This window comes from Oncorhynchus masou, chromosome 10 (assembly GCF_036934945.1).
Source record: "Oncorhynchus masou masou isolate Uvic2021 chromosome 10, UVic_Omas_1.1, whole genome shotgun sequence".
NCBI classification, from domain to species: domain Eukaryota; kingdom Metazoa; phylum Chordata; class Actinopteri; order Salmoniformes; family Salmonidae; genus Oncorhynchus; species Oncorhynchus masou.
This window is the reverse complement of record NC_088221.1, coordinates 12,114,858-12,128,124: the sequence shown is the minus strand read 5'-3', so window position 1 is coordinate 12,128,124 and position 13,267 is coordinate 12,114,858. Positions and strand designations below refer to the sequence as shown.

The 13,267-nt window shown below is 43.5% G+C and overlaps 1 protein-coding gene across 2 annotated transcripts in view; it reads left to right on the top strand.

The window, feature by feature from the left end:
* Window positions 1-13,267, top strand: part of LOC135547152 (kalirin-like) — a 279,689-nt gene that overhangs the window by 196,021 nt on the left and 70,401 nt on the right. For both annotated transcript variants that reach the window (XM_064975865.1, XM_064975866.1), the window contains exons 24-33: window positions 282-348; window positions 723-832; window positions 1,155-1,224; window positions 1,913-2,002; window positions 2,296-2,388; window positions 6,147-6,258; window positions 6,615-6,805; window positions 9,056-9,157; window positions 9,574-9,716; window positions 10,019-10,121. In XM_064975865.1, the coding sequence (XP_064831937.1) occupies window positions 282-348; window positions 723-832; window positions 1,155-1,224; window positions 1,913-2,002; window positions 2,296-2,388; window positions 6,147-6,258; window positions 6,615-6,805; window positions 9,056-9,157; window positions 9,574-9,716; window positions 10,019-10,121 (1,081 nt within the window). The remainder of the gene's footprint in view (window positions 1-281; window positions 349-722; window positions 833-1,154; window positions 1,225-1,912; window positions 2,003-2,295; window positions 2,389-6,146; window positions 6,259-6,614; window positions 6,806-9,055; window positions 9,158-9,573; window positions 9,717-10,018; window positions 10,122-13,267) is intronic.

Genomic DNA, 13,267 nt, shown 5'->3' with positions numbered 1-13,267 from the left:
TACCTCATGAAGCTGGTTGAGAGGATGCCAAGAGTGTGGAAAGATGTCATCAAGGCAAAGGGTGGCTCCTTTGAAGAATCTAAAATCTTTTTTGATTTGTTTAACACTTTTTTGGTTACTACATGATTCCATATGTGTTCTTTCATAGTTTTGATGTCTTCACTATTATTCTACAATGTAGAAAATGGTCAAAATAAAGAAAAACCCTTGAATGAGTAGATGCGCCCAAATGTTTGACTGGTACTGGTTGGTGATAATATCGCATGTGTTTATTTATCCAGGTTCATAATGGCTGAACTCCTTCAGACTGAGAAGGCCTATGTAAGGGACTTGCATGAATGTTTAGAGGTAAGCTTATTCCTCTTCCATTTTCGCTTGGCAATGGAACTCTTCTTTTCAGGGTTGTTTTGGCCTTGGCATGGACTCATAGAAGTGGTTCTTGGGATGTTTTAATGATATAATAAGTCAGATTTGTTCTTTGTTTTTCCACCTACACAGTCATTGGTATTTCAATTACAGTAACATTTTAGTTATCCAGAGCAACTAACAGCCAGTGCATTCAACACATTTTTGGAGGAAAAAAACACATTACAGTTATAACCCTTCTTTGAAAAGGTTGCCAGGATGAAAAAACAAGCCCAAGATGTTTTGTGAGGATTGGTTGTAGGACATGATAGAATGTAATTTACTGTGTGTCTCTCTCATCTCCTCGTCCTGTCTAGGCGTACCTGTGGGAGATGACGAGTGGGGTGGAGGAGATCCCGCCTGGCATCGTCAACAAGGAGCACATCATCTTCGGCAACATCCAGGAGATTTATGACTTCCATAACAGGTAGGAGTCTCTTTCAAATTGAGGATGCGTCCCAAATGGCACCCTATGCCCTATATAGTGCACTTATTTTGACCAGGATCGGGGTCAAAGGTAGGGCACTATATAGGGAACAGGGTGTCATCTGGGACACATCCTTAATTTGAAAGAGATTCCAACTTGTTATATCAGTTAGCTTTGTTGTTGTGTTTCAGGTGCAAATCATTGCATGAGAGACCAATTCAAATCACTTCTATTTCATGTGATTTTGGTTGTGGAAATACGTATTCTATGATAAGCAGTGAATATTAGCATGGTTAACCCTCTCTTTTCTGTCTAATTGCAGCATTTTCCTCAAAGAGCTAGTGAACTATGAACAGCTACCTGAAGATGTGGGCCATTGTTTTGTCACATGGGTAAGACTCCTGTTTTCACTCAATGGGTCGTGTTAATTAGAGCACACAAAGGAAAACGTTGTGTAACGTTTAGCAATGGAAACCGAAAATGAGTATTTCTTATTGGTAACGTCCAGGTAGTCCCATCCTGTTTCATGCCTAGTGAATACGACCATAGTGTTTAGTTTTTTGCTTACACCGCCCACATGGCACTTCTGACTTGTGGCTTCATGATTACATGTGAATGTTGTTTACATTCTTGCAATTAGTTTATAGAACATCTGTAATCAATCGTATTTTATAAAGCCCTTTTGTCCATAAACAGGCATACAGTAGCATTCATTTTTTATTTAACGAGGTAAGTCAGTTAAGAACAAATTCTTATTTTCAATGACGGCCTAGGAACAGGGGGTTAACTGACTTGTTCATGGGCAGAACGACAGATTTTTACCTTATCGGCTCGGGAATTCGATCTTGCAACCTTTCAGTTACTAGTCCAACGCTCTAACCACTAGGCTACCTGCCGCCCCATGATAGCCTCTTGTAAAGCTGCTTGGTTTATGCATTGTCAGTGAATGTTACTTACCGTAGTGATATAGATAGATAGATAGATAGATAGATAGATAGATAGATAGATAGATAGATATATGTAAGAAAATACATGTTCAGTAATTTGAATTTGACTGGATTTTCCCATTCTGTTTTGCAGGCTGATAAATTCCACATGTATGTAAATTACTGTAAAAACAAACCAGATTCCAGCCAACTCATATTGGAGCATGCTGGAAGCTTCTTCGATGTAAGTGAATGAGTTTTCCTCTTATACCTGTAGGTGGTGCCAATTAGCCAATAATCATTTTCTGCTTGCTACCATTAGTCTCTTTGCATGAAAGTGCACAGCCATACTCAGTCTTATGACTTCTGTTCCAAATGGCACTCTATTCCCTTTACAGTGCACTATATATGAACAATGACCATAAGGAATAGGGTGCCATTTCAGACGAACACATGATGATAGGCATCACATTAAGGTATCTCAATGTCAACATCAATATGCTTTAATCGTCATGATGTCGTCAATTCTGTGTGCAGGAAATCCAGCAGCGACACGGATTGGCCAACTCAATCTCCTCCTACCTTATCAAGCCAGTGCAGAGGATCACTAAGTATCAGCTTCTCCTCAAGGTAGTGAACATGATGGGACAAAAGATTTCTGTCCCAAATGGCACCCAATTACCTATATAGTGCACTACTTTTGACTAGAGCCCTATGAGCCCTCAAAAGTAGTGCACTACAGTTATGACTGAAATGATTGGCGACATTAAAAATAATATTTACCAAAAGAAGGAAATTGTATTATTTTACATGAATACAATTGCTTTTTTCTCAACAAGATAAGAATTAAAATGATTGGCACCCCTGTTTTCAATACTCTAGCACCCTCCCCTGGCAAGGATAACGAGACAGTTTTTTTCTAAAAAAGATCCTTGATATCCTTCATCTGCTCTTATGGACTTCCCTTGTGAATTCAAACCACAGGTTTTCAATGAGGTTCAAGTCCGGAGACCGAGATGGCCGTTGTAAAATGTTGATAACTGGGTAAAGTTCATGATGTCATTAACCTTAACATGGTCCCCAGGACCAGTGGATGCAAAATACTCCCATAAAATCAAAGATCACCACAACATTTTACAGTAGGTATGAGGTTCTTTGCATCCTTTTGACACTAGTGCTGAGCGATTAGTGATTTGAGGTCCGATTTTTAAAAAAATCACAGTTTTCGATTATTCAATATTAATAAAACATTAAATGCACTATACATTGTGGGTTGAATGCTGTAACACAGATTTTTTTAAATAAAAGTCCTATGATGGTAGTGACTGCCCATTACTGCTTATCATTTATTCACATTACTTTACAAATTAATTAAAGCTGAAACGTCTTGAGTCAAGTATTCAACCCCTTTGTTATTTGAAGCCTAAATACGTTCAGGAGTAAGCATTTGCATAACAAGTCACGTAATAAGATGAATGGACTCACTGTGTGCAATAATAGTGTTTTAAGCATGGTGAAGTAATTAATTACACTTTGGATGGTGTATCAATACAACCAGTCACTATAAAGATAAAGGCGTCCTTCCTAACTCAGTTGCCAGAGAGGAAGGAAACCACTCAGTGATTTCATCATGAGGCCAATACAAAAACTGTTATAGAGTTGTTGGCTAGAGATCCAAGTAGGCACATTTGCTATTTAACGCAACCATTTGTGACAAAACTATTGTAGAGTTGAAAATGCGATGGAAGCACATTGAACTTTAGACTTTTATTCGGTACATGAAAACTTTGCAATATGTAACTTTTTGGGCGACCTGACCAAATCCACATAGAAATGTAAGTGATAGATGTGTCATTCTGATTGATAGTAAGTCTAAGAAGCGGTAGATCTGTTCTGTGTGTGCTATTTAGTTTTTGCGTCTTTTAATTTCGGTTTTGTTCACCAGTTTCAAATAGCTGAAAATGCAATATTTTCATTGATGGAAAATATATTTCACAGTGATTTCGATGGTACAGTGATTCTTTGCACTATACTTGCTTGTTTTGTCACGTGAACTGATTAGCAACTAGGGAATGGCAAAAAAGTACATTTTGTGTGCACTGTCATCACACACTGACCTTTATCAGCAACAAGTCCGTTTGATGGAAATAGCACTGGTGGGAAAATGCCTACTATTTATATTCAATTAAAAATCTGTCACCAATTAGATGGAAACCTAGCTGTTGTAGTTAAGCACAGAAAATGTGTCAATTAACTACAACTCCCTACTACATCACACAGTTCTGGCTTGATCGGATTTCTCTCTGGAGAAACTGTGCAAGCTGCACATTGAGCACTAAATGGAATTCAAATAATTGAATCAATTTTGATCAATTAGTTGTTTAAAAAACAAAAATACAAACATTTTGGTTAATCACTCAGCACTTTGACACCAAACCCACTACTGGTGTGTGTGGCCAAAGAGCTTTACTTTCATGTCATCTGACCTTAGCACCAGTTACAATCCAAGTGCCAATGCCGTTTAGCAAACTTCAGGCATTTGCATTTGTTGGATTAAATGGAAATAGAACTCTTTAGCCACGCACACCAGTGGTGGGTTTGGCGTCGAAAGAAGGATGCAAAGAACCTCATACCTACTGTAAAATATGGTAGTGGATCCTTGATGTTATGGGACTATTTTGCTTCCACTGGTCCTGGGGCCCTTGTTAAGGTCAACGGCATCATGAACATTTACCAGGACACTTTCACCAAAAACCTGGGTTGCCTCTGCCAGTAGGCTGAAACTTGGCCACAAGTGGATCTTCCAGCATGACAGTAAGCCCATCAAAATCCACAAAGAAATGGTTAATTGACCACAAAATCAGATTTTTGCAATGGCCATCTAAAGTCTCCGGACTTAAAACCCATTGAAAACCTGGAGGAACGGTCTAAGATTGCTCTCAAGCTCATAAAACATTTTTGAAAAAGGCTCAGTGTCGTTATCCGCACAGGGGTGGGTCCTACAGTATTTTAAACATGGGTGTCAATACTGTCATTGTAACGGCAGTTGGTGGAAGAAGGTGGGGACCAAGGTGCAGCGTGGTAAGTGTCCATCTTGTTTATTTAACTGAGCACTGAGTAACCAAAACAACAAAGAGAACAACCAAAACAGTTCTGTCTGGTGCAGACACAAAAACAGAAAACAACAACCCAGTGGGAAAACGCTACCTAAGTATGGTTCTCAATCAGAGACAACGATAGACAGCTGCCTCTGATTGAGAACCACACCCGGCCAACCAACAAAGAAATCCAAAACATAGAAAATGAACATAGAATGCTCACCCTAGTCACACCCTGGCCTAACCAAAATAGTGAATAAAAGCCTCTCTATGGCCAGGGTGTCACAGTCATTCGACTCCTATCTTTTTGAGAGAAAAATATATTACTTGTTAAACATAATATTTTCCTCTGAGCGATTGTATTAGTATAAAATCTATAAATCTATAAATAGCATACAATATACAGTGTAGCTCATTATTTGTAATATTTATATTATACAGTGGGGAGGCAGCGTAGCCTAGTGGTTAGAGTGTTGGACTAGAAACCAGAAGGTTGCAAGTTCAAATCCCCGAGCTGACAAGGTACTAAATCTGTCGTTCTGCCCCTGAACAACCCACTGTTCCTAGGCTGTCATTGAAAATAATATTTGTTCTTAACTGACTTGCCTAGTTAAATAATAAAACAGTCTCCTTTGCACATCTTTATCAAGGTTTCCAATATAGTGCACATGTGGAATAGTGGAATAGGGTGCCATTTGGGACAAGGATCCATCCCACTTCCCCCAGGAAATATGAAACATCAAAGCATTCTGGAGCACTTCTCTACCTCTCTCTATCCCTCCCTCCCACCTACATATGCACCCACCCTGCCTCTCACTCTCCCTCCATCATCCCTCTCTCCCCTCCCTCCTTCCCTGCAGCCCTCCCTTACTCTCTATCAGCATGTTTACGTTGAGCTTTCTCATAGGGCCACGCTCATTAATCACTTCCCATGAGTCGGCTGATTCCCTTGCCTGTGTGTGGGCCCTTAGCTCTGTGTTAAAATGTCCATAGCAGCACTTAGTGATGTGTCATCACACAGTATCTTAGGATGCATCCCAAATGGCATCCTATTCCCTATGTTATATAGTGCACTTATGCCAAGAGATCCCCCTTTACAGTGCCTGGCATAAGAAATAGCACTGAAACCATTTCCAGACGTGTCTTCTCCAAATGACTGTTCCTAATAAAACAGTATCCAGCTGGGGAAATGATTGTCCTGTGTTTAACATGCATGCCAAGGAACTGTAGACTTAGGAACCCCATCAATGCACTGGAACTGATGAAAACGGTCCAAATGTCATGTTTCAGGAGCTGCTGACCTGCTGTGAGGAGGGGAAGGGGGAGATTAAGGACGGCCTGGAGGTGATGCTTAGTGTCCCCAAGAGGGCCAACGACGCCATGCACGTCGCCATGCTGGAAGGTACAGCAGGAGGGAGACGTGTGTGCTTGCGTTCTATTTAAAACGTCTCCAATTCTCTTAGAAAGGGTGTTACATCACTTCATGTGGAAGTAAACTAACTAACTGTATATGTCCCTTTAAGGGACAATTGTGAAATGTACAGTAAGACCTGCACTGCATGGAATAACTTTTGTCGGCAAGTCGGCAAGTATAGAGCTGGAAGGTTGTTGTTTCTCTGTCAGCGTTGGGGACAATTGGAATTGAAGTCTGACAATTCCAATTGCCGAAATTTCAAATTTCATAATTGCAAAAAAATGTGCTTCTATTTCAATGACTAAATTGAAGTTCTTACTTGACTTCAATGTGATCTCCGACAGGTTTCGATGAGAATCTGGACGTGCAGGGAGAGCTGTTCATCCAGGACACGTTCCAGGTGTGGGATCCCAAGTCTCTGATCCGGAAGGGCCGGGATCGCCATCTCTTCCTGTTCGAGATCTCCCTGGTGTTCAGCAAGGAGATCAAGGACTCGGCCGGCCGCACCAAATATGCCTTCAAGAACAAACTGCTGGTAGGACTGGACTCCTTTCCTGGACCCTTTTTCTCCTTTCCTTGTCCTTCTTTTCTGTCTTCTCCTCTCCTCGCCTCTTTTGTCCTCTCCTCGCCTCTTTTGTCCTCTCCTCACCTCTTTTCTCCTCTTTTCTCCTCTCCTCGCCTCTTTTCTCTTCTTTTCTCCTCTCCTCGCCTCTTTTCTCCTCTCCTCGCATCTTTTCTCCTCTTTTCTCCTCTCCTCGCCTCTTTTCTCCTCTCCTCGCCTCTTTTCTCCTCTTTTCTCCTTTCCTCGCCTCTTTTCTCCTCTCCTCGCCTCTTTTCTCCTCTCCTCGCCTCTTTTCTCCTTTCCTCGCCTCTTTTCTCCTCTCCTCGCCTCTTTTCTCCTTTCCTCGCCTCTTTTCTCCTCTCCTCGCCTCTTTTCTCCTCTCCTCGCTTCTCCTCACCTCTTTTCTCCTCTCCTCGCCTCTTTTCTCCTTTCCTCGCCTTCTCCTTTCCTTGCCTCTTTTCTCCTCTCCTCGCCTCTTTTCTCCTCTCCTCGCCTCTTTTCTCCTCTCCTCGCCTCTCCTCGCCTCTTTTCCCCTCTCCTCGCCTCTTTTCTCCTCTTTTCTCCTCTCCTCGCCTCTTTTCTCCTCTCCTCGCCTCTCCTCGCCTCTTTTCCCCTCTCCTCGCCTCTTTTCTCCTCTTTTCTCCTCTCCTCGCCTCATTTCTCCTCTTTTCTCCTCTCCTCGCCTTTTTTCTCCTCTTTTCTCCTCTCCTCGCCTCTTTTCTCCTCGCCTCTTTTCTCCTCTCCTCGCCTCTTTTCTCCTCTCCTCGCTTCTTTTCTCCTCTCCTCGCCTCTTTTCTCCTCTTCTCCTCTCCTCGCCTCTTTTCTCCTCTTTTTTCCTTTCCTCTCCTCTGTTCTCCTTTCCTCGCCTCTTATCTCCTCTCCTCGCCTCTTTTCTCCTCTCCTCGCCTCTTTTCTCCTCTCCTCGCCTCTTTTCTCCTTTCCTCGCCTCTTTTCTCCTTTCCTCGCCTCTTTTCTCCTCTCCTCGCCTCTTTTCTCCTCGCCTCTTCTCATCGCCTCGCCTCTTTTCTCCTCTCCTCGCCTCTCCTCGCCTCTCCTCTCCTTGTCTCTTTCGTCCTCTCCCCTCCTCTCCTACCTGCTCTACAGCTAAAGTTCAAGTCAGAGGTCCCTTTGAAAGGAATGAAGCTGCACATGACTCACTCTAAGGAATGAGACTGGTTACGTATAGTCATTTGGAGTTGCAGCTTTTCAAGGGCATTTTCACAAGACAGTGCTGGTGTTTTCATGTAGATATTGTGTCATCCAGCTGGCCAAGCTGTGAACCTAATAATACTATCACGATGTGATGCCTTGCATGTGTCCTGGGGAGTCCTGGTGAGTTGGATCAGAAAGGCAGGTGCTTTTAACCAGTGGAGATGTTTGCTCCACACTGTGGGCCAAGAGGTTAGCCAACCCATTCCCTTTGATTTGCATCCAGCCTTGGATGAGATGTAAAGCCCCCATCGTGTGTGTGTGCCTGTGCGCCTGAGCGCGTGCCCGCCTGAGCGCGTGCCCGCCTGCGCGTGCGCCTGCGTTGGATGAGTGCGCAGAGTATTTATGCTATTGTGGGCTACGATTCGTACGACGCTCAAATGTAGATATTCTTGCCTTCTTATTTCAATAAAGTCACTCTCAATTGAGTGTCTGCTAAATGACTAAGATGTAGATTATGTGTAAGCAGGACTGGACTACGGTATATGTGTTAATTGCCCGCTTGTGTAATAGGCTACAGTATTTCAGGGTGTTTTAGAGGAAGCTGTGGAGGGAGAACACAAAAAGGCAGGTGTTGAAAACATGAAACCCCGAGCAGATGGAGTGGTCTCAGTCCTGAATTAAAGCATGAATTATGAATGCATATGTGCGTGTCCAATAGCAGCTGTTCCAGGTTGCTTTCCACATGGCACCCTATTTGCCTTTATGGAGAGAGCCCTATGGGCCCTGGTCATAATCAGTGCACTATATAGGGAATAGGGTGCCATTTGGGACACGCGACCAGCCAGGATCCAAGGACTACAGTCCACAGGGACAAAGAGGAAAGTTGGATGGGATTTACTATGACCGTATCTTAATGTACCTCTTAAATGCCATGTCATTATACAGGGAACGTTGCTATTGGGGTGTTTTAAATTATATTCAATTGAATACTGAACACATTATTTGGGATGTTCCAATTCATAACAAGCATTTGAAAACAGTGTTTAAGAACTTGTTGTTCTCCATCTCCAGACATCAGAACTGGGCGTGACAGAGCACATTGAAGGGGACCCCTGTAAGTTTGCCCTGTGGGCTGGAAGGACCCCCTCATCTGACAACAAGACTGTCCTCAAGGTAGGTCCACAAAGGCATCTACTGATTCCTAAAGATAGTTTAGGGCAGCTTTCCCTTTTAGATCATAATGAATATGATTATACGAACAGGGGGGACCTGATCCTAGATCAGCACTCCTACTCTGAGATGCTTTGTGAATACGGGGCCCAGGTCTCTTAAAGCTGCCTTCTACTGATCTTCAAGATTTTTCAGGACATTGAGGGCCATTAAAGGCAACATATAATATAGTCTGCCTAAGGACTAGGCCTGTAAGGGTCATGCCTTGCAGAAGGCATCATTTACACAGCAACAGCTTCAGGGTTACAGTGCAGTTTTTCTCCTTTGTACGCCAACACCTTCTCGTGAACTTCAAGTGACAGAGGCCAGAGGACCCAAAAAGTTCAATGTGATGTGGTGTGTCTCTCTCTCCTCCCCAGGCGTCCAGCATTGAAGCAAAGCAGGAATGGATCAAGAACATCCGGGAGGTGATCCAGGAGAGGATCATCCACCTCAAGGGGGCGCTGAAGGAGCCCATCCACATGCCCAAAACCCCTGCCAAGCCACGCAACAACAGCAAAAGGTGAGCAGGCCCATCACTCTGCCATGGCAGGCACCCACATAAGCAACACCTGGAAGAATAAACAATAGTCAAATAAACAATAACCATATTTGGTAGATCAGTATGGCTCATTATATTTGATTTGGTCCATCTTTTCGATTAGGATGGCGAAAGATACGATACATCCCCATCAACAAACGAACATCAAGACAGACAGTCATGTGACACATCCCTTTTAACTCTCTCTGTGTGTGTGTGTGTGTGTGTGTGTGTGTGTGTGTGTGTGTGTGTGTGTGTGTGTGTGTGTGTGTGTGTCTGTCCAGGGATGCTGGTGAGGATGTCGACAGTCAGGGTGACGGCAGCAGCCAGCCAGACACCGTCTCCATCGCCTCCAGGACCTCCCAGAACACTGTGGACAGTGATAAGGTAGGAGGACGTCAGGAACATCTCTTCTATTCCCAATAGGGCTGCACAAGATATTACCATCACACATATTTCACAATTGTGGGATGTGTATTGCATCAAACAAACAAAGTTTGTTAAGTTACAGTGATATCGGTCACCTACAGTGCCTTCAGAAAGTATTCACACTCTTTGACTTTTTCCACATTTTGGAAAATTATTATCTCAGAGGTGTGAATACAAATGTATTTAATTTTCGGTACATTTGCAAAAATTGAAATGGGGTATTGTGTGTAGAATTTTGAATTCAGGCTATAACACAACAAAATGCGTTATAAGTCAAGGGGTTTGAATACTTTCTGAAGGCACTGTGCATTGCAGACATTGCATTACATAAACCAAAGGTGGTGTGCCGCGTCTTCGACTGCACAGTCGGGGTTACAATTGCTAAATCATGTGATGCGGTTAGCTGATATGTTAAACACTTATCGTAGCATCATGACACCTGGCATACATTTGCAATGTGGTCAGTCTGGCCAATTGATTCCTCCCTAGCTCTGCCCCCTGTAGGTCACATGATGGAGAGGTGATTTACAAACAGGGTTTCCCTGGCCTCTCTTATGTTTGCAGCAGGGGCTGTGGCCTGGCATTAGAGATTAGACTCCCCATGTAGATGCTACTAGGTTAGACCACAATCATGTGAAGCTATGAAAAGGGTGTTTAGGTTTTGTGCAGGCATGTGCCCTCACTCAGCATATGAAGGACCATATGAAGTCAAAGTAAGGCTCATTTCAAACTATTTTGCAGCTAAATGGTTTCTCTTGAGCTAGAAGACACTGTATTGTTGGAGTGGGAGTAGCCAGCAAATCTGATGCCTTACGCTTGCTTACAGCAGCACTACAGGGTCGGACAGGCCATTTGCTTCAATTAAGACGCTGCGGAGCTGGCGCGAGATATGGCTTGGAAAATATACATCAATCCAGGGATGGGAAATGTGTTGTACACCATATTGTCCCTTTATCCCAACTGTTCGTGATGTTACGTTTGATACCGGAGCTTCAAGGCATGAGTCGAAATCACTACCTCGAAGCAGTATGCCGATGCCTGTATCACTTTATCAGAAGCACATGATCAATGAAGTCCGAAGCTTTGTTTCGTCCAACATCCACCTGATTTGGTTTGGTAGAAGACAAAAAGTCTATCTATAATAATTTGGCTGTTCTAAATGATTTTGACCAGCAGCTGCCACTAGTGTATGCTGTGTTGAACAAAGCCTTGAGTAATGAACCCATTTCTGACACAATTGACTGGAAAACCTCAATGCCTCAGGAAGCTTATTTTCCCCATCACTACCGACTGTTACACAGAGAAGATTGAACGACTGGTTTTTAAGTGCCTGTCATTCAATCTTCTCAGTGTCACAGCTGGGATAATATAGACAATTCGGAGTACAGCGCATTTCTCATCCCTCGATTGAGGTAAGCTTTCCGAGCCATATCTCACTCCAGCTCCTCTGTCTTAATTTAAACAGTCTGTCTGACCCTGTAGTTGCAGCTGAAAGCAAGCACAAGGTGTTGAATCAGCTAGTGTGGGAGTTAAGCTGGGCCATGTTTAGTAGTCAAATGTTCCGGATAGAAATGAAATAAATAGGGATGACACGATTGGTTGTTCTACCTCCTATTTCTATCTGAGCGTTCCACAACATTGCACTCTGTTGAACGTGACCCTGATGGGCATTCTGTTGTGAAGCTGTCTCTGGTCGTGCCTTTTTGCTGTCTTGTCTTTTGGATGGAAGATCTCGCTTTAACCCTCCCCGTGGTCCCTGGTCAAATCAAATCAAAATCAAATTTTATTATTTGTCACATACACATGGTTAGCAGATGTTAATGCGAGTGTAGCGAAATGCTTGTGCTTCCAGTTCCGACAATGCAGTAATAACCAACAAGTAATCTAACTAACAATTCCAAAACTAATATCTTATACACAGTGTAAGGGGATAAAGAATATGTACATAAAGATATGAATGAGTGATGGTGCAGAGCAGCATAGGCAAGATACAGTAGATGGTGTACAGTATATACATATGAGATGAGTATGTAAACAAAGTGGCATAGTTAAAGTGGCTAGTGATACATGTATTACATAAGGATGCAGTAGATGATAGAGTACAGTATATACGTATACATATGAGATGAATAATGTAGGGTATGTAAACATTATATTAGGTAGCATTATTTAAAGTGGCTAGTGATATATTTTACATCCTTTCCCATCAATTCCCATTATTGAAGTGGCTGGAGTTGAGTTAGTGTGTTGGCAGCAGCCACTCAATGTTAGTGGTTGCTGTTTAACAGTCTGATGGCCTTGAGATAGAAGCTGTTTTTCAGTCTCTCGGTCCCAGCTTTGATGCACCTGTACTGACCTCGCCTTCTGGATGATAGCGGGGTGAACAGGCAGTGGCTCGGGTGGGTGTTGTCCTTGATGATCTTTATGGCCTTCCTGTAACATCAGGTGGTGTAGGTGTCCTGGAGGGCAGGTAGTTTGCCCCCGGTGATACGTTGTGCAGACCTCACTATCCTCTGGAGAGCCTTACGGTTGTGGGCGGGGCAGTTGCCGTACCAGGCGGTGATACAGCCCGACAGGATGCTCTCGATTGTGCATCTGTAGAAGTTTGTGAGTGCTTTTGGTGACAAGCCAAATTTCTTCAGCCTCCTGAGGTTGAAGAGGCGCTGCTGCGCCTTCTTCACGATGCTGTCTGTGTGAGTGGACCAATTTCGTTTGTCTGTGATGTGTATGCCGAGGAACTTAAAACTTACTACCCTCTCCACTACTGTTCCATCGATGTGGATAGGGGGGTGTTCCCTCTGCTGTTTCCTGAAGTCCACAATCATCTCCTTAGTTTTGTTGACGTTGAGTGTGAGGTTATTGTCCTGACACCACACTCCGAGGGCCCTCACCTCCTCCCTGTAGGCCGTCTCGTCGTTGTTGGTAATCAAGCCTACCACTGTTGTGTCGTCCGCAAACTTGATGATTGAGTTGGAGGCGTGTGTTGCCGCGCAGTCGTGGGTGAACAGGGAGTACAGGAGAGGGCTCAGAACGCACCCTTGTGGGGCCCCAGTGTTGAGGATCAGCGGGGTGGAGATGTTGTTGCCTACCCTCACCACCTGGGG